The sequence below is a fragment of the Myotis nattereri genome (genome assembly GCF_964212035.1).
Source record: "Myotis nattereri genome assembly, chromosome: 2".
Classification (NCBI taxonomy): Eukaryota; Metazoa; Chordata; class Mammalia; order Chiroptera; family Vespertilionidae; genus Myotis; species Myotis nattereri.
This window is the reverse complement of record NC_138076.1, coordinates 207215482-207235117: the sequence shown is the minus strand read 5'-3', so window position 1 is coordinate 207235117 and position 19636 is coordinate 207215482. Positions and strand designations below refer to the sequence as shown.

The 19636-nt window shown below is 41.6% G+C and overlaps 1 protein-coding gene across 39 annotated transcripts in view; it reads left to right on the top strand.

Moving 5' to 3' along the window:
* RBFOX2 (RNA binding fox-1 homolog 2) overlaps positions 1 to 19636 on the top strand; it is a 265677-nt gene that overhangs the window by 194660 nt on the left and 51381 nt on the right. For 34 of the 39 annotated variants that reach the window (XR_013995537.1, XM_081083427.1, XM_081083430.1 and 31 more), the window contains one exon: positions 18403 to 18627. Coding sequence is in view for 38 of the 39 variants with exons in the window: in XM_081083427.1 (XP_080939553.1) it covers positions 18403 to 18627 (225 nt within the window). In the remaining variant the exon portion in view is untranslated. The remainder of the gene's footprint in view (positions 1 to 18402; positions 18628 to 19636) is intronic. The other 5 variants (XM_081083431.1, XM_081083423.1, XM_081083412.1 and 2 more) reach the window with 1 other exon arrangement.

Below are 19636 nucleotides of genomic sequence, written 5' to 3'. Positions count from 1 at the left end.
CCCTTGACCAGGAATCAAGTCTGTGGGCCGACGCTCTAACCACTGAGCAGACAGCTAGGGCAAGACTTAGAATAATGTTTAACACACAGTGTTGGATGTACTTGTAGATGGCGCACTTAGACTATGATTTACCTTACACATTTAGTTTTGATACTTGCCTGGTTTGCTTTGCTTCCTGTAATCAAATGTATTTAATTTATTAAAGTGTTAAGTACAAAGGCTGTCTCAACTCCTTGGCATTGCCACAGCCTTTCCAACCCCTTCCCAGTGGAAGTAGCCACGATACTGCCCCCTTCCTTTTTCTCTAGCAGTAAAAAAGGAAGAACCAAAACCTTGGATTGTTTGACTTGAAAGAAGTTGATCACAATGTTTGGGGAAACTTAATTCTTTCTGTAGTAGATATTGGCACCCTTTCTTTTAGGCTGATATTTAGGGGATATGGGAGGAGGTCATTCCACACTTCCCTAGCAACTTACATCAAAACGAAGTTTGCCAGTTGCCTTGTTTATTCTTATCTCATACTTAGTTCCTCCCAGTTAAACCTTTAATTCCAGGGAAAGGCCTAATCAGAAAACATTTACTTCTACTATAGTAAAGGAACCTACACCAGCTAACCAAGTGCTTATACCTGGTCCCTGGTGCATGGGGATCATTAGTTAGATGAGAGGAACTTTCAGTTAACATGAAGAAAACCCAGAAGAAACAAAAAGAAAACCTGACCCTATGGGAAACATGTAATCCAGGCCACAGAGGAGAATTTAAAGCATTCCAATTAATATAGTTAGAATCAAGAAGATAATACATTCATAAAACCAGTACTGGATGTAATGAAAAGGGAATAATTTGAGAATGTGCAAATAAGGTTAGACCTTAAGAATATGATTGTCCCCTGACCAGTTTGGTTCAGTGGATAGAGCATCGGCCTGCGGACTGAAGGGTCCCAGGTTCTATTCCAGTCAAGGGCATGTACCTTGGTTGCGGGCACATCCCCAGTAGGGGGTGTGCAGGAGGCAGCTGATCGATGTTTCTCTCTCATCAATGTTTCTATCCCTCTCCCTTCCTCTCTGTAAAAAAAAATCAATAAAATATATATTTTAAAAAAAATTAAAAAAGAATATGATTGTCAAAAGAAAACATGCCATAGAAGGATAGAAAATCAAGTTGAAGAAAAACAAAAAAAGAAAATCAAGTTGAAGATATCTTGTAGAGCTTTATTTATTTACTAGAGGCCTAGTGCACGATATTCATGCACGGAGGGTGGCGGCGGGGGGGGGGGGGGGGGGTCCCTCAGCCTGGCCTGCACCCTCTCCAATCTGAGATCCCTCTCACAGTCCAGAACCACTGACTCCTAAGCGCTCACCTGCCTGCCTACCTGATGCCCCTAATTGCTCTCCTGCCTGCCTGTTGCCCCTAACTGCTCCCCTACCAGCCTGATAGCCCTAACTGCTCTCCCTTCCTGGCCTGATCCCCCTAACTGCCTATCTGCTCTCCCCTCCTGGCCTGATCCCCCTAACTGCCTATCTGCTCTCCCCTCCTGGCCTGATCCCCCTAACTGCCTATCTGCTCTCCCCTCCTGGCCTGATCCCCCTAACTGCCTATCTGCTCTCCCCTCCTGGCCTAAACCCCCTAACTGCCCACCTGCTCTCCCTTCCTCTCCCTGCCTTCAGACCCAGTGCAGGAGTGCTGAGAGCTCTCTGCTGCGGCCCGCCCCTGTCCTGACGCCCCACCCCCTCCGTGCAGGCCTGAGAGCACGGGGGGGGGGAGGGGGCGGGGGGTGGTGGTGGAGGGGGGCTGCCCCTAACGGCAGCCTCAAGTCCCGGTGGTGCAAGTCCCCGCCCACTAGCTCCTGTGCTCACGCAGCCTGTTGAATGGTCATGACTGGGACACCATTAGGACCAATTAGCATATTACCTCTTTATATACATAGATTTTTTTAAATGTAGAGCAAGACACAGATGATTTCCTTAACCCACATTCCCTAGAAACAGAGCCTGAGACAAAACTCGCCTGCTGCTACTTTATGAGGGAGCACAATCTCAGGAAAGCAGGGCTGAGGAAAGGGGTGTGAAAACAAGGAAGAAACACTGGCCAAAGCTTTGTAACAGGTGTTGCTGATTGCGTGTTTTCAGTAGAAGTCCAGCGAGGTTATATAGAGTTATTGCTCCTCTGACCAGTTCATCCAAAAGGGAGTATGGGGGAGGAATTTTCTGTACTGGTTTCCTCTCATCTCCTGCTCGGGCAGTTTCTCATATAAACAGTTAACACTCTTGCCCTCTTCAGTGGCCTGCCTCAGGGAAGGTCCTACCTGCTGTGTACACAGATCTGCAGAGTGACCTACCATTGAAGCGTGGAAAGGTGAGAGGAGTCAGTAACCCTTAGTGGCAGCCAACCTCTGCCTTCTAAGAAACTATTAAAAGAGCATCACTCCCAAGAGGGCTGACCATGGGAAGGGTAGGAGACCTCTGCTTTTTATCATAAACTCTTCTTTACCCATTTGATTTGCTATCATTTACATGTATTAGATTTGATAAAAATAAGAATTAAATTATAAAGGGAAAATTAGTTACCAAAAACACCTTAGAAATAAATATCAAAGTACTTTCCGCGTGCATTTGGAAAAAATGAACTTCACATATTGAAAAATAAAATCTAATTAGTAGTTTAAATCAGGATAATTTTTTGTAAGAAAATGGGAAGTGGGACTTCTAGAATTGATTCTTTCTCCTTTACCACCCATCCTTGCCTTACAGCCCTTTATCATACAGTTTCCTAGGACTGAAATCTAGGGGTAGTCTACCCCCCATGCCCATTGCCAGGCTCTGCTGATTCTACCTTTGGATCATCTCTATTATCCCCTAATCTAGTTCCCTCTGCCTCTGCTGTAGTCCATAGTCTTATATAAGTTCCATTAGAGAGTGCAGTATCCTAACAGGTCTCTCTCTTCCCTTCCTCATGTCACTTACGTTTTCCTGTGCTGAGTTTTGGTCTCTTTTTGTATTAACTTTGGTTATAATGTTTACAAAATAACAGAAGTCTGTAGTTATTTATATACTTTACTGGGTTGTACATATTTCCTTTTTTCCTTTAACAAAATGTATTGAGTGCTTTTAAGGCAGTCACTGGGGATACAAAGATGAATTAAACCTGGACAATAGCCACTGCTCAAAGAATTCGTGTTCTACAGAGGCAACAGATGGGTAAATAAATAATCGTGATAGAATAGAAGTGCTATAATAAAATTAGGTATTAGGTTCAGGAGTGGTTTTATATTTTCCTATTTGGGTGAATCAGAGAAACCTCAGGGAGCAGTAAATGATCAAACTAAATATTAAAGAGTATGTTCAAGTTGACTAGATGGCTAGAAAGGAGAAAGGCTTTCTAAGCAGAAAGAATAGCAGGTGCAAAGAAACCGGAAGGTGAAACCCCACAAGGTGTCTTGCAGGATTTGATACACATATGTGTCATCTCTCAGTTGGGTTGTTAGGATCGCCTCCTAACTGATCTACCTGCCTTTGCTGAGTATCTATTAAACCCTAAATCTGACCACTGCGCTTCTCTGCTCAAAACTCTCATTGGAGAGTAACAGCCCAAATCCCTGCAGTGGCTTAAGCTTTACAAGATTTATACCCAACATGGCCCCTAAGCCACTGGCGTCTTTCTCCATTCTCTGCCACTCTGTTCTTTTGCTTATTCCAGTTCAGTCACATGGGCCTTCTTGTTTCTAGTTCCTACAATAAGCTGAGCATGTGTTCACCTCTGAGCCTTCCAGTTTGTGTTCCCTTTGTCCTGAGTGCTCTTCCCCCAGTGAGACACATAGCCTGCTCCCGGAATTTCTTTAGGCCTCTGCTCAAATGTTAACCTGCCCTGACCACCCTGTTTCAAATAGCGGACCTCCGTGCCTCCAACCCTGTACTCACGTATCCTCTTACTTGTTTTATTCTTCACCAGAGCATACCATCTGTTTCATGTTTTTCTTTGCCTGTTTGTTATTTGTCTCTCCCGACTAGAGTGCACACTCTAGGACAGAAACTTTGTCTTTTAATCACCATTGTTTCTGCAGCACCTAAAACAAAGTGTCTAATACATCATAGATATTCAATAAATATTTGATGGCAAGAATTGAAGCTGAATAGATGAAGTAAACTAGGGGCAGGACTTCTACACAGAGGTGTTTTTGGACTTGAGACTGTACGCATTAAGGAGCCTACGATTTTTAAAAAGGGAAGTAATTAATAGTATCTGATTTAGATTTTATTTTAGAAATAACATTATAGCAGCTGCCAATTTCAAATTAGCAAATTGATTACATTGAGGTTAAGTAAGAAGAAAGGAGAACTATTCAAAGAAATATTCTTTTGGATGAGAGTTAATAAGAGACTCTCATTTTTTTCACTTTTCACAGTGCAGAACGTGAACACTCTTGTGTGGCCTTTCAGTTAATATTCGTATTTAATAGAACTGTAATAATTCATTTTCTGTGGTAAATATTTATAAATTATTATATTGTGGTAAGCTTTCTGCAGAGTTTCTAAAACTGTTGAGAGAAAGGTTTCTATTTCTTTTTTCTACAGACTTTCTAATTTAGAAGCAGATATTCAACTACCTGGTTAATTCAATTTAGCAAGCATTTTCCAAAGATCAACTGTTATGTGCGTATCATTTGGTGAGGAAGTATGTGATTCAGACCCTGATCCACTTATGAGCTTTACTTATGAAATTAACCATCATGTAACTGTGGTTCAGACAAAATGCAGTTATGTGCTGGGATGAGTATAGGGAAAATATTTTGTCTGTTACTATATGTGTATCATCTGAATCATCCATTTTAAAGAAGTGGACTATAATAGGACATCAAGTGTAAAATCTATGAAGAATAAAATATTTTATGATTCAGGAGGCACTAAAAATCTTGCTAATGTTTTATTCTGAAACAGTTATGGCTATGTTCAAGGATATTCCAGTTTAACGTTTAGTATATAGAAAATGCAAACTTAATTGTTTGCAAAAAGACAAAATAAAGAATAAATTAATTTAAACTGTAGTGAAAAGTTTAGTGGAGAAAAAGAATAATCACTTGTATGTTGTATAAAACAACAATTACATTTAATAGCATAGGCAACCAATCATTGATTGTGTGTGGGGCCTTCCATTTCCTAGGAAGCAGGTAGCTGACCCAGAGTCTCTCCCATCTCTTATTGCGGGTGGAATGCATGATTCGTGGATGTTTGAGGTTCTCAATGCTGTTTTCAGGAGGTAGGGAAGAAAGAGCTTTTAAGAGGTTGGAAACATTAAACTATGACAGGGTTGGTCATTTTTAACCTAATAGACTATATTGGTTTGAATGACTTTGTTCTGAAATATTTATTTATCTGTTTAAATATTCATTGCTTTGAGATGGCAAAACTCAGCCTCAGGGGAGAGGAAGAGCTGGCTTTTCTCTGAGTAATTTGAAAGAGGTAGGGTGTGTGTGTGTGTGTGTGTGTGTGTGTGTGTGTGTGTAAGACATGATGTGCTGGCAAGTTTGCAGTATTGTTGGCCAAGCCTAGACCTGTCCTTAGACTTGCATGTACCAGATTCAGTAATTATTTTTATTCTAAGTGTATTGCATTTCCTGATTTATTTTTTATTTATGGTCTGTTTGCAAAAGCTCAGGATTGCACTTAGTTCCCTCCTGCTCTTCTCTCCCCTTCATATGGCTGCACACTCCTACTTTGAGTCCTAGTTTTTCAGTTCTCCCCACGCTAAAAGAAGGACCATTCATGGTTAGGCTTGCATTTCATCTGTGGGCTGCACATAAGAAGGCAGCCCTCTACTTTCAGGTAATTTACATTTATCGCCACTGTCATCTTCCTCTCATAGCCTATTCCTTCCCGAATCTCTGGCCTTCTAGAAGTGCAGATGCCTCAGGTCATTTTTTTGGAGGCAACTGACATCACCAAACCACCTATACCTGTAGTACCAGGACCCTATTTCAACTCACTGAATCATAATATGTGGGGGAATGACCCTGATTTAGACACAAAAAAAGTCTGGGAATCTATGCACTCAAGGAACCAGGTGAAAGATGAGTTTGTGGGTGTGGGGACTAAGTGTAGTGAAGTGGGTCCAGATGGATGGGGTTAGTGACCTTACTGTTCAGACTGCAGCAGGAATCGATGTGTCCCTGGACTCTTTCCTTGGACTCAGACAATACTTTCCCTTCAAGTTAGTATTTCAGTTGGTGGTTGGATTTTTATTAGTATGATCATTATCATATGATCATCAAAATCTACTTTTGAGAGCTTCCTTGAGATCCCAGAGATCAAACTAAGTTACAGACAACCAAATGAAAAATGAACTGTTGGAGTTCAACCTGAACATAAAATTTGGAGAGGTTTTTCCTCCCAATTTCTTTCTTTTTTAAAAAAAATATATTTTATTGATTTATTTTTTTTTTTTTTACAGAGAGGAAGAGAGAGGGATAGAGAGTTAGAAACATCGATGAGAGAGAAACATCGATCAGCTGCCTCCTGCACACCTCCCACTGGGGATGTGCCTGCAACCAAGGTACATGCCCCTGGCAGGAATCGAACCTGGGACCCTCCAGTCCACAGTCCGACGCTCTATCCACTGAGCCAAACCGGTTAGGGCCCAATTTCTAATTTACCTTCAGATTGTCCAACATCTTTTGGTCTAGGTATAATTTATATTCATTGTGAGTGAGAAAATATGTTTATCTTTCTAACTTTATTTTGCCATTATTAAATTTAAAAATGCAGGTTAATTGAGACTCTAAAATGAATTTTTCTTCATGTCTAGTAAATGGACATTGTTTTATCTTTGTACATGTTTATTCATCCATTTTATTTCCTGGGTTTTCTTTTTTCTACATAGTTTTTTAAAAATTGTAAATTGATTCTAGATGATCTTAAATCCAGTTTAATGTTCTTTCTGTGATAACAGTTATACTGCTCTTCTTTCCCTTTGATTGGAGATATCTGGGCAGAAATCACTGCTTTTAGTTCAGGAGCTGAGAAAAATAAGAAGCCTTTCCTTAGACACTGTCAACCTAGAGCAGTGGTCGGCAAACTCATGAGTCAACAGAGCCAAATATCAGCAGTACAGCGATTGAAATTTCTTTTGAGAACCAAATTTTTTAAACTTAAACTATATAGGTAGGTACATTGTTACTAACTTAATTAGGGTACTCCTAAGGCTTAGGAAGAGCCACACTCAAAGGGACCAAAGAGCCGCATGTGGCTCGCGAGCCGCAGTTTGCCAACCACTGACCTAGAGCATTCTGTAAACTTTTATACAGAGACAGGTAGAGTTTGAAATCTGAGCCTATCTAAGCAAATCCCAGGGGATAAAAATGACATCATTGGTAAAATGCTTAAAGGCAAAAATATTTCCTTTCTATTACAGTCCTAGAGAATTAATTTACTTTTATCTACAGCCTTACGAAAATGATTAGTGACATTGGCAGGGGTAGTAAACTGGTGAGAAGGTGCTTTATCTACATAACAAAGGGATTCTTTTTATGTTGGTGAGAATAAAATTAATATTGATCTGTTTCTGTTGGTGACAGAATGGTGACTCATTCCGATCCTAAGTGTAATATGGGAATTGGGAAACTTTTCTCTTAGGATTTGCAGCCTGTTCATTGGAAGCAGCACAAGAGCTGACTAGATAGATATATAAGTGGGATACAGGATTATCAAACTGAAAATATTAGAATGAAGTTGAAAAATAAATGGGAAGATATAAACAAATGAAAATACCATTCTCTCTCCAAGATTATATAGACTTTAATATAGAAAAATGAAGACAGTTTCATTTTGGGCCATTCTTTCTATGTTCTCCTATAGCACTTTATGCTTAGCTTTATTTGTATCACAAATAATATTGATGTTTATGTGCCGTTCTCACCTTTTAAACTTGGTCCTCTGAAAGCAAAGTCTTCTTTTTGCCCTTGTGTCTTCCCTTTCCTCCCACAACTAGCATGTTGTAGATGCTTAAATGTTATGTTTATTCATCCATTTTATTTCCTGGGTTTTCTTTTTTCTATATAGTTTTTAAAAATTTTAAATTGATTCTGGATGATCTTAAATCCAGTTTAATGTTCTTTCTGTGATAACAGTTATACTGCTCTTCTTTCCCTTTGATTAGAGATAGAAATGGATGAATAAACATGTACATTTAAGCATCTACAACATGCTAGTAAACTATTGATATAAGTAATGCTCAGAATAATTAAATAGGAACAGAGGCTATGCTTAAGGATCAGTAACAAAGCAGACTCATTTACCCCAAGCAGTATATAGAGCAAAAAATCGTAAAGGATAGGGAGAAGTTTCAAGTAAGTCTAGTTCACTGGAAAAAATGTTTAACTCAACTAGCAGAAATAAGAAGGTAATAAATTGACTTAGATGTAGAGAATTTGTAATATTAGTGGGACACTGAGGGTGGACGGATCCAGTCTGAGTTGGAAATGTGCACCTGCAAGAATTGGAAGCAAGGAAAGAAATCTAATTAATTAGGATGCTGGTGCCATATTAATGAGTTTCACTTGCTCTCATTTAATCCTCGCAACAACCCTCTGAAGTAAATCCATTTTGCAGATGAAGAAACAGGCTGGGAAGGTTAAGTAAATAGTTTATCCATATCTGTAAGGGGCATAGTTAGGACTTAAACTCGGGCCTGTCTTTCAGGTTCATGCTCTTTCTTCTTTTTACTTTAGCTCCCATAAAAGCTTGGGAGAAAGGACATAGTTAGACCTAAAAGCTACTTGAAAGCCACTATAATAGTTGAAGTTCTGAGATTGCTGTGGGTGAGGGAATAGGCTGATAAAGGGGTTGAGACTTGGTCCTGGGGTTATACATTTTTCCTGTTAGATGGTAACTAATATACTCTGATAGTATATTTGAATTTAGAATTAAAACATCTGACATGTGTCACATTGTACACAAAAGACCATATATGATAATGTGTCACCTCTGTTAGTTACTACATGTGATTTATAGGAAAAAGACATTTTGTGGCTGCCTTTGTGTTATGACAGCAGAGTCGAGGTGTTGCGTCAAATACTATGGCCTGCAGGCCTAAAATATTACTATCTGGCCCTTTACAGAAAAAGTGCTCCCCCCCAACCCCTGCTTTCTACCATACTTCCTTTCTAGGACTGGCTACAGGGAGAAGGGATTATTTGAGTCGATCCTTTATGGCCAGCTAAGTTTTTCACTGTACATGAATATTCTCCATAGCGGATGCAGATTGGGGAAGGACATTGATCCCCACAGTAACCGTCTGGCTGTTTGGGAAAGCACCCTATGTGGGCAATATTGAATAGTCTCCACTCATTGCAACACAGAATTAGAGTTAGGAGTTGTGGATGACATAACTGGGGGGAAATTGGTTAAAGACCCCACTCACTGGAGATGCCACTTGGAGTAGTGACTAGGAACACTGGCTTTGAGTCTGCTCATGTCAGCTACTAGCTAAGTGGTTTTTTATAAGATACTTAATCTTTTAAAACGGTCGTTTCCTTCTCTGTAAAAGGAGAATAATGGGAATACCTATTTTATAGGGTCTGAGAATTGAATTAATTTATATTTTTACCCTATATAATAAAAACCTAATATGCTAAGTGTCTGGTCATCTGTTAAACCAATCAAAGCTAATGATATGCTAAGGCCACTCAACCGCTCGCTATGACATGCACTGACCACCAGGGGGCAGATGCTCCAACAAAGGTTAGCTTGCTGCTGGAGGCCGGCCAGTTGGGACTGAGGGAGATGGGTCAGACATGCCTTGGAGCCCTCCTGCGGTCCCTCCTTGGCTGGCCAACCTCCTGCATCCCTCCCTGTCCCCAATCGTGCACCGGTGGGGTCCCTTGGCCTGGCCTGCACCCTCTCGCAATCTGGGACCCCTTGGGGGATGTCGGAGAGCTGGTTTCGGCCCGATCCCACCAGGCTGAGGGACCCCCTTGGTGCACGAATTAGTGCACTGGGCCTCTAGTGTGTGTGTATGTGTATATATATATATAGATATATAGATATATAGATATAGATAATTATTTATTTATTTATTAGAGGCCCAGCGCATGAAATCATGCATGAGTAGCTTGCTGCCGCTTGCTGCTGCTCATCGCTCGCCGCCCCACCTGCCGCTCCTGGGCCGGGGGAGGGGGAGGGACCAAGAGATGGTCAATGCACCTCATGGCAACTGGTCGCACGGTCATTCCAGTCATTGTGCTTATGGTCCCTGGCCTTCTATTATATAGGATATACATACATACATACATACATACATACATACATACATACATGCATTGCTTAGTCGCAGTGGTTCTCAACCTGTGGGTCACAACCCCTTTGGCGGTCTAACAACCCTTTCACAGGGGTCACCTAAGACCATTCTGCATATCAGATATTTACATTACGATTCATAACAGTAGCAACATTACAGTTATGAAGTAGCAATGAAAATAATTTTATGGTTGGGTCACAACATGAAGAACTGTATTTAAAGGGCCAGAAGGTTGAGAACCACTGGCTTAGTGTATTGCTAGATACATTAATGAGCATTCATTGCATGTAAGCTGCTAATATTACCAGGTGAGGGAGGGTCTAGAGGAGTCTGAATGTATTTAGTAGGGAATAGTGAGCCTTTGTGTCACCAATTCAGTACTCATACCTACTGCTCTGAATCGTTTTGAAGTTTTGCATATTTGTATAACCTCCCTAATGTGACCATTCACTCCTGAGAGGCATATTGCTATCTTCTGTTATGATGTCTCAGTGTCTATGACAGTTGTGGACCCACAGTAGGTATTTAGTGAATAATTCATTTTCTCAGGTAAGAGACACCTAAGCTGCTTTAGCCTGTAGTATTAATAGCAAAAACATTTTCACACAAATACAAAGGTAAATTCTTGCCTAGAAATAATCATGTGGACTGTTATCTCCTAGTTTGCTGGTGGCTATAGTACTTCTCTTCTGTACTTATAACTCCGGAATATGACCTGGAAATTTAATAGACATCAGAAACATTTAACATTTTTAATAAAAATAATACATACATACATACATATGTAACTGGGAAATTTTTCAGACACTGCAGAGTGTATGAGATAAAATATGAAATCACTCCTCTCCCAATTTCATTCCCTTAGTGTTTAAGTATAATGATTTTTGTTTAATAAAAATAAAAAACATTTCTATAAGTAACAAAATAATCTATCAAGAATTGCTTCTTGATCTCCCTTTTCTGCCTTTCATCTCTTTGAAACACACAGTACTGAGGCTACAAGTGGATCCTACAGAATGTTTTTGCCTTTCTTCCCTCATCTCCCACTGCCGGGAGCCGGTCCATCCTTGCTGTTTCAAAGGACCTGGCATATATGGCATACTGTTCTTAATATGTTTGCTCCCCTTAGCGCTGTGTGTTTTAACCAAGGTCACCTCTCCAAGAAAGGTTGTTTCCCCAGGTAGGAATTTTTCCCTGAAGTCAGGGAGGGGATGCCTCTCCTAGAAAGGTTGTTTCCCCAGGTAGGAATTTTCCCCTGAAGTTAGGGAGGGAATAAAATCCCTTAACTAAGTGCCAGGTGGGTAATTAATCACTTTAACTACGAATAATCATGTTTAAGCTACATAATCTTTACTCCCTGGAATGGAGATAAGAAACGCCCTAACCTTTGTAATAGAGATTGATAGGATTGAATCAACTGGTATAAATACAGTTGAAACAAGACAACAGCAGACAGAACTTAGGAGACAGAAAGAAGACAGCACCTACACAGAACCTACAGACAGAAGAACTTCGCTGGAGAGAACATGGCAAAAGATCCTGGACTGAACCTGACTACAGAAATTGGCGAGAGAACCTGACTAGAACCTGGTGACTGAACCTGGCTGGAGAACCTGGACAGAACCTGGCTGGAGAACCTAGCGAGGGAACATGGCTACAGAACCTGGCTGGAGAATCTGGAGAACCTAGCAAGAGACCATGGACACAGAACCTGGCTGGAGATCCTAACCAGAACTTGGCTAGAGATCCTGGCTAGGCTGCTGATCAACTGAACACTGTCTCCGTGTCATTCCTACTTCGCCGACTCCGTCCACATCTTTGGGGACCCCTGGACCTGCTGGGGCTGGACCCCGGCATATGGCGCCTGAACAGGGACCCCTAGGTAAGCACCCCACACTCGGGACGGATAGGACTCCACCGTAGGAAGAGGGTGGATAGTCTTCGCCGACTCCGTCCACACCTTTGGGAACTCCTGGAACAGGATTCCCCTAGGTAAGCCCTCCACCCCCATTGAAAACCCCACACTCGGGACGGATAGGACTCCACCAGGGTACTGCAGACCCCCCTACAGAGGATAAGTAGGGTAAGAAGGTGGATAGTACAGAACTCAGATTGAGAAGATGTGCCATACTGAGTCCAAAGAAAGAAGACTCTGTATTGATCTTTAGATTAAGAAGATGTGCCATACTGAGTCTAAAGAAATAAGACTCTGTATTGATCTTTTAACACATATGCTTGCTAGCAGAGGAATTAAGGTTACTCCCAGTCAGACAGAATGTTTTATACAAGAAATATGTCCATGCTTTTCTGAGGAAGGAAAGGTAGATGTAATGGCATGGGAGAAGGTAGGCCCAAGGAGCCTTATCCTTAACCCCACTGCAGCCTTTCCACCCTGGGAAAGTGCAGGATTGGCAAGCTCTCCCTGGGGTGATAGATCATGACTCAGGTAATAGCGGAAAGTGCCAATCCTACTCTTAAAATGGATACAAGAGAGCATTTCAGGTTTTTCTTTTTAATGCCTGCTTTTAAAAAATAAAAAAGGGGGAATTTGCCGGGAGCCGGTCCATCCTTGCTGTTTCAAAGGACCTGGCATATATGGCATACTGTTCTTAATATGTTTGCTCCCCTTAGCGCTGTGTGTTTTAACCAAGGTCACCTCTCCAAGAAAGGTTGTTTCCCCAGGTAGGAATTTTTCCCTGAAGTCAGGGAGGGGATGCCTCTCCTAGAAAGGTTGTTTCCCCAGGTAGGAATTTTCCCCTGAAGTTAGGGAGGGAATAAAATCCCTTAACTAAGTGCCAGGTGGGTAATTAATCACTTTAACTACGAATAATCATGTTTAAGCTACATAATCTTTACTCCCTGGAATGGAGATAAGAAACGCCCTAACCTTTGTAATAGAGATTGATAGGATTGAATCAACTGGTATAAATACAGTTGAAACAAGACAACAGCAGACAGAACTTAGGAGACAGAAAGAAGACAGCACCTACACAGAACCTACAGACAGAAGAACTTCGCTGGAGAGAACATGGCAAAAGATCCTGGACTGAACCTGACTACAGAAATTGGCGAGAGAACCTGACTAGAACCTGGTGACTGAACCTGGCTGGAGAACCTGGACAGAACCTGGCTGGAGAACCTAGCGAGGGAACATGGCTACAGAACCTGGCTGGAGAATCTGGAGAACCTAGCAAGAGACCATGGACACAGAACCTGGCTGGAGATCCTAACCAGAACTTGGCTAGAGATCCTGGCTAGGCTGCTGATCAACTGAACACTGTCTCCGTGTCATTCCTTCTTCGCCGACTCCGTCCACACCTTTGGGAACCCCTGGACCTGCTGGGGTTGGACCCCAGCATCCCACTGCTAATTGATGTGTTTATTTAGTTGGCTGAGCCAGCTTCATGGAGACTACCCCTGTGGGAGTGTGAAGACTGTGTACTCGTGTGCTACAGTATCATTCCCAACAGGGCTGGGGTGGGGAGTGGAGCCCAGGCAGAGCATTCCCAGTTCCCTTTGCCATGTTATTCATAACTGGAAAGTGTCTTTTAGCCTGTACCTGTCATTTAGTGGACCCTCCCTGTGCCCTGTAAGATCATATTTATGCCTGCAGTTGGAGTATGGATCTGTGAAGACTTTTGGTACTCTTAATCTCTTTCATTCACCAGTCCACCTGAATTTGAATGTTCACTTTCATATCTGTCTTCAGGCCAGTAAATCCTGCAAGGGCTTCTGAAGCATAGTGCTTCATGTAGGTAGGTGAGTGGGTGGGTGGGTGAGTGGGTAGGTAGGTCGATAGAGATAATAACATTGAGTTGATTGAAAGAGAGGACAAGAGTTGTTTTACTTTCCTCTTAGGATGCCCAGAACGGCTACGGAGAAATCATCTACAATAGCCCAACATTAAGATAATGAAAATAATTTATACAGTGATGGGTGACAAAGGTAGACTTTTCCCCTGAAAAATTATGGGTAAAAATTTAAAGTTTTCATAGCATAATTTCTAAGAACTAAACAAAGGGAAGATTTTTATGTAAAGCAAACTTTCGTACCGTGTAGAAATTATTCTTGGACACTGGAGACTGCTGAATTTTGATGTTATGTAACTTTAAAATGAAAGACCGTTATGAATCTTTATCTCTAGGGAATGTCACTCTCATTTTCTTAAGAATAGCACAATATGCCCTGACCAGTTTGGCTCAGTGGATAGAGCGTTGGCCTGCGGACTGAAGGGTCCCCGGTTCGATTCCAGTCGAGGGCATGTACCTTGGGTTGCGGGCACATCCCCAATGGGGGTTGTGCAGGAGGCAGCTGATTGATGTTTCTCTCTCATCGATGTTTCTAACTCTCTGTTCCTCTCCCATCCTCTCTGTAAAAAAATCAATAAAATATATTTTAAAAAAAAGAATAGCACAATAATTCAGTGCTTCAGCATATTGGCTTCCTCTTATTGATTCCATTTTTCTTTTCATTCTCTTTTATATTAAAAACTAGAGGCCCGGTGCACAAAAATTTGTGCACTTGGGGGGCTGCTGTTAGGGTCAATTTGCATATTACCCTTTTATTATATGCCTGGTCCATGGGTGGGGGCTGGCTGGTTTGCCCTGAAGGGTGTCCGGGATCAGGGTGGGGGTCCCGCTGGGGTGCCTGGCCAGCCTGGGTGAGAAGCTGAGGGCTGTTTGCAGGCTGGTCAAGCCCCCCAGCAGGGACCCTCACCCCATGAGGGTGTGGCCAGCCTGGGTGAGGGGCTGATGGCTGTTGGCAAGCTGGCCACAGCCCCTTCAGGGTAGGGGGTCCCCACTGGGGTGCCTGGCCAGCCTGGGTGAGGGGCTGATGGCTGTTTGCAGGCTGCCAAGCCCCCCAGTGGGGACCCTCATCCCATGATGGTGTGGCCAGCCTGAGTGAGGGGCTGATGGCTGTTTGCAGGCTGGCCACAGCCCCCAGCCACCCAAGCTCCCAGTGGAGGCTGGCTGGAAGCAGGTATTTGGGATTTATTTATCTTCTATAATTGAAACTTTGTTGCCTTTAGCAGAGGCCACAGCCGGCCAGGGCAGGCAGGAAGCTTGGCTTGCTCCATCGCCAGGGCAACCAAGCCTCCTGCTTGCTCCAGCTCTGTGGCTGCCGGCCGCCATCTTGGCTGAGTTAATTTGCATATAGCTACTTTGATTGGCTGGTGGGCGTGGCTTGGGGTTGTAGCGAAGGTATGGTCAATTTGCATGTTTCTCTTTTATTATATTAGATACTTTATAGGCTTTGTTACAAAAGTAACATATGCTTATTATTAGGAGTACAAGAGAACTTGGGGATTTGGGATAGATAATGTTTCCTGTTTGATTGTGGTGAGGGCTTCATGTGTGTACATATGAAATTTGTACATATATGTCAAATGGGCCATATTGTACACTATAAATAGATGCGGTTTATTGTATGCCAATTACTCCTCAATAAAACTTTTTAATTTAATGACTAAAAATTGGACTTATTTTGTTGTTAATATGTATTTTCATTTGTTAGAGATTGAGCATGTTTATTGGATCATCCATTTGTATTTCATCTTCTGTGAATAATTCAGTTTGTCTCTTTTTCTGTTGTATTTCTTTTCAATTTGTGTAACTTACTCTTGCATTAGTAATGATAAAACCCATTGTGTCTTTCTTACCTGTTGACAGTATTTCCCCCTGGTTGGCTTACTTTGATTTTGAGTTCCATTTCTCCCCCTTTCTTTTTCCCTCTCTATGACTCCCGCTCTCTTTTTTCCCTTCTGGTTTTTAGGTTTCCTGTCTCACTTAAGATTTTTCCAAACTCCAGTTACACTCCCAAGTTTTTCATTTTTATAGTTGTAGTTGTTATATTAGATTTTATTCCTTCTGGAATTTTTTTGGTGTGGGCTATAAGCTAAGGGGTTAATTTTATTTTCTTTCTGGAAAGTGCCCAACTTTTACAAATACCGTAGGATAAATACCTCCCCCCCCTCCCCCGCAACACACACACGCGTGTGCGCGCACACACACACACACACTGAATTGAAATACCACCTTTATCTTCTATTAAGTTTCCAGATAAGCTCCACTCTTTTTTAGGGTTGTCACTGTTCCATTAATCCCTTTGTGTATTCTTTTTTTTTTTTTTTAAATATATTTTATTGATTTTTTACAGAGAGGAAGGGAGAGAGATAGAGAGCCAGAAACATCGATGAGAGAGACATCGATCAGCTGCCTCCTGCACATCTCCCACTGGGGATGTGCCCGCAACCCAGGTACATTCCCTTGACCGGAATCGAACCCGGGACCTTTCAGTCCGCAAGCCGACGCTCTATCCACTGAGCCAAACCGGTTTCGGCCCTTTGTGTATTCTTACTGTTTAATCACAGTAGTTTCACAGCAAGTGTTAATACATGATAGAGCATGCCCCTCTTCATAGTTTGTCCTTTTCCAAAGTTACCTAGCGGTTTTTCATATACAAATTGGAAAGCTATTTAGTCCTAGTTCCTTCCCCAGACACATTTGCTTCTGATTGGAAATGACATTTTATTTTTGGAAGGATTAACATTATTATATTAAGTATCTTCTTCATTTATAATAGCCTTTGTACATTTTTTTCTGTTTTATTTTATGCAGAATAACTGATTGTAGTATTGGTGGTTGATTCTTCCTTTAAAAATAGTGTGAGGCCCTAACCGGTTTGGCTCGGTGGATAGAGTGTCGGCCTGCGGACTCAAGGGTCCCAGGTTCTATTCCTGTCAAGGGCATGTACCTTGGTTGCGGGCACATCCCCAGTGGGGGGCATGCAGGAGGCAGCTGATTGGTGTTTCTCACTCATCAATGTTTCTAACTCTCTATCCCTCTCTCTTCCTCTCTGTAAAAAAATCAATAAAGTGTATTTTTTTAAAAATAGTGTGAGATCTTTCTGTAATTTTGGATGCATTTTGTTTGTGATAGTGTGAGTTTTAATGGCCATCAAGTTAATGTTAAAAGCCTGACATGAGGTTTAGAAAATGATTCTGAAGGTTCCGTTTCCTGCAGCTCTCAGTGGGTAGAGAATCCCTTCTTGAATTGAGGGGGAAGAAGGATAATTGGGACGAGAGAGAAAGGAAACATTACTTCCTTGTTTGAAGGAAGTGATGTTCATGATTAGGAGGAAACCAAGTGACATAAACCCAGATTTTCTTTGATCCCCAATGATTTGATGTCTAAAATGTGGGGTGGGGAGGGGAGGGGAGTGTTGATCAAAGTGCGAACATTTTGAAGCCATCTCTGCCTATAACTTCCAGAAGGACAGTGGGTGAAGACTGCAGATTTGCACAGTGAAATTATGGCTTTACTTTTCATTGAATAAAATGGGAGGTCAGGAGGTGAATTGTTGAGGAGGGAGGGTTTTGCCAAATCTATCACACAAGATTTAAATTGGCATTTTGTATGTGAACTTAAAGAACAGAAGTAAGAGAAGGACTGTGGAACTAAAATGGCTTATAATAATTTCTATAGTTAATGCACGTTCTTTATGATATTTCAAATATTACACTAGATCCCAAGCAAGCATGTGGGAGTGGGTATTGTGTGGAGAGTCCTGCTGTGTTGTTAACCTGAACTCTGTGCTCTTAAAATCGGAAAGTCTCTGTTGTGTGGTTTTGAGAATTTAATTTATAATGTCATTCTACCTATTGTTATGAATTGTAATTTAATGAATTTGATTTGTTTCTCCCTAAGAATCACTGAAGGAATAGAATGCCCTAAAGAAAATACTAATGACACAAATTAATTTCAACTCTTATAACTTATTTTGAGTGAGAAATTTCCTGGCATTTTTTAAAACTTGAAGGAAAATTTTTGACTCTGGTAACTAGTTAACTTGAATATGGTCATGGACCTGTCTAGTAACCACAAATTGACTGCAGTTTGGTATGTGTTTGTGTGAGCATACATCTATATATATTTGTGTGTGTGTGTGTGTGTGTGTGTGTGTGTGTGTGTGTGTGGAATATTTCCCCCAATTGTAAGGCAGTGTTATATTTTACCTGAGCAGTGAAGGAGTATTCAGATAATTTTGTATACTCACATTAAAAATAATTATGGAATGAGAATTTAAAGTCACTTTTTTTCTCACTGTTTCTTATAGGGTAACCAGGAGCCAACAACAACTCCTGATGCAATGGTTCAGCCTTTTACTACCATCCCGTTTCCACCTCCTCCACAGAACGGAATTCCCACAGAATATGGAGTGCCACACACTCAGGACTACGCCGGCCAGACCAGTGAACACAACCTGACACTCTACGGCAGTACACAAGCCCACGGAGAGCAGAGTAGCAACTCACCCAGCACACAAAACGGATCTCTCACGGTACGTGGATTATGGGGTGGATGGTGAAAAGGTGCATGTCATCTTTGAGATCGTCACCTTAATCGTCATACCAGAAACCCTTTTGAATTAATTTAGCATTTACATTACACTAGATAGCATTTATGTCGCTTCAGTTCTACTCCAAGTATTGTAATTAGAAGATAAGGATTTAGCATTCATACTCACAGCCCCAGCCCAGGAGCTTACAGTGTGGAGGTGGATCCGTTTAACAAGGTAAGTGCAGTGGTGAGACTAAGCTTAGGGGATGCTGCTCTTTTACATTTCACCAGTAGCTTTCATTCTGGAAAATTCTCATGGTCCCTTCTCTGTTCTCAAACACAGTTGCTCAGCAGCATTCTGCACGTTGCCTCCTCCCTGCTCCTTGAAATGCTTAGTCTGTTGGCTTTTGTGACCCCACTGTTTTCCTCCTCAGCCGTGGGAGTTCTTTCTTAGTCTCTTTTGCTGGTTCTTCTTTCCCTGTTCAGCTTTTACTAGTAAATGTTGCAGTACTTTAGGCCTGGATCCTAGGACCCCTTTTCTCCTATTTTACATCCTTTCTATATATAATTGTATTACTAAATTTATCTGGTTTCTCAAGTAAAACCTGTGACTCATTCTTTTTTTTTTTCTCCTTCATCTCTACATCTCATCCACCAGCAAGTATTGGCAACCATACTTCAAAATATTTTCTTACTTCAACCTCTTCTCATTATTTTAAGAATACAGCTGCCGGGAGCCGGTCCATCCTTGCTGTTTCAAAGGACCTGGCATATATGGCATACTGTTCTTAAAATGTTTGCTCACCTTCTTGGCACTATGTGTTTTAACCAAGGTTTCCTCTCTGAGAAAGGTTGTTTCCCCAGGTAGGGATTTTCCCCTGAAGTTAGGGAGGGAATAAAACCCCTCAACTAAGTGCCAGGCGGGTAATTAATCACTTTAACTACGAACAATCATGCTTAAGCTACATAATCTTTACTCCCTGGGATAGAGATAAGAAACGCCCTAACCT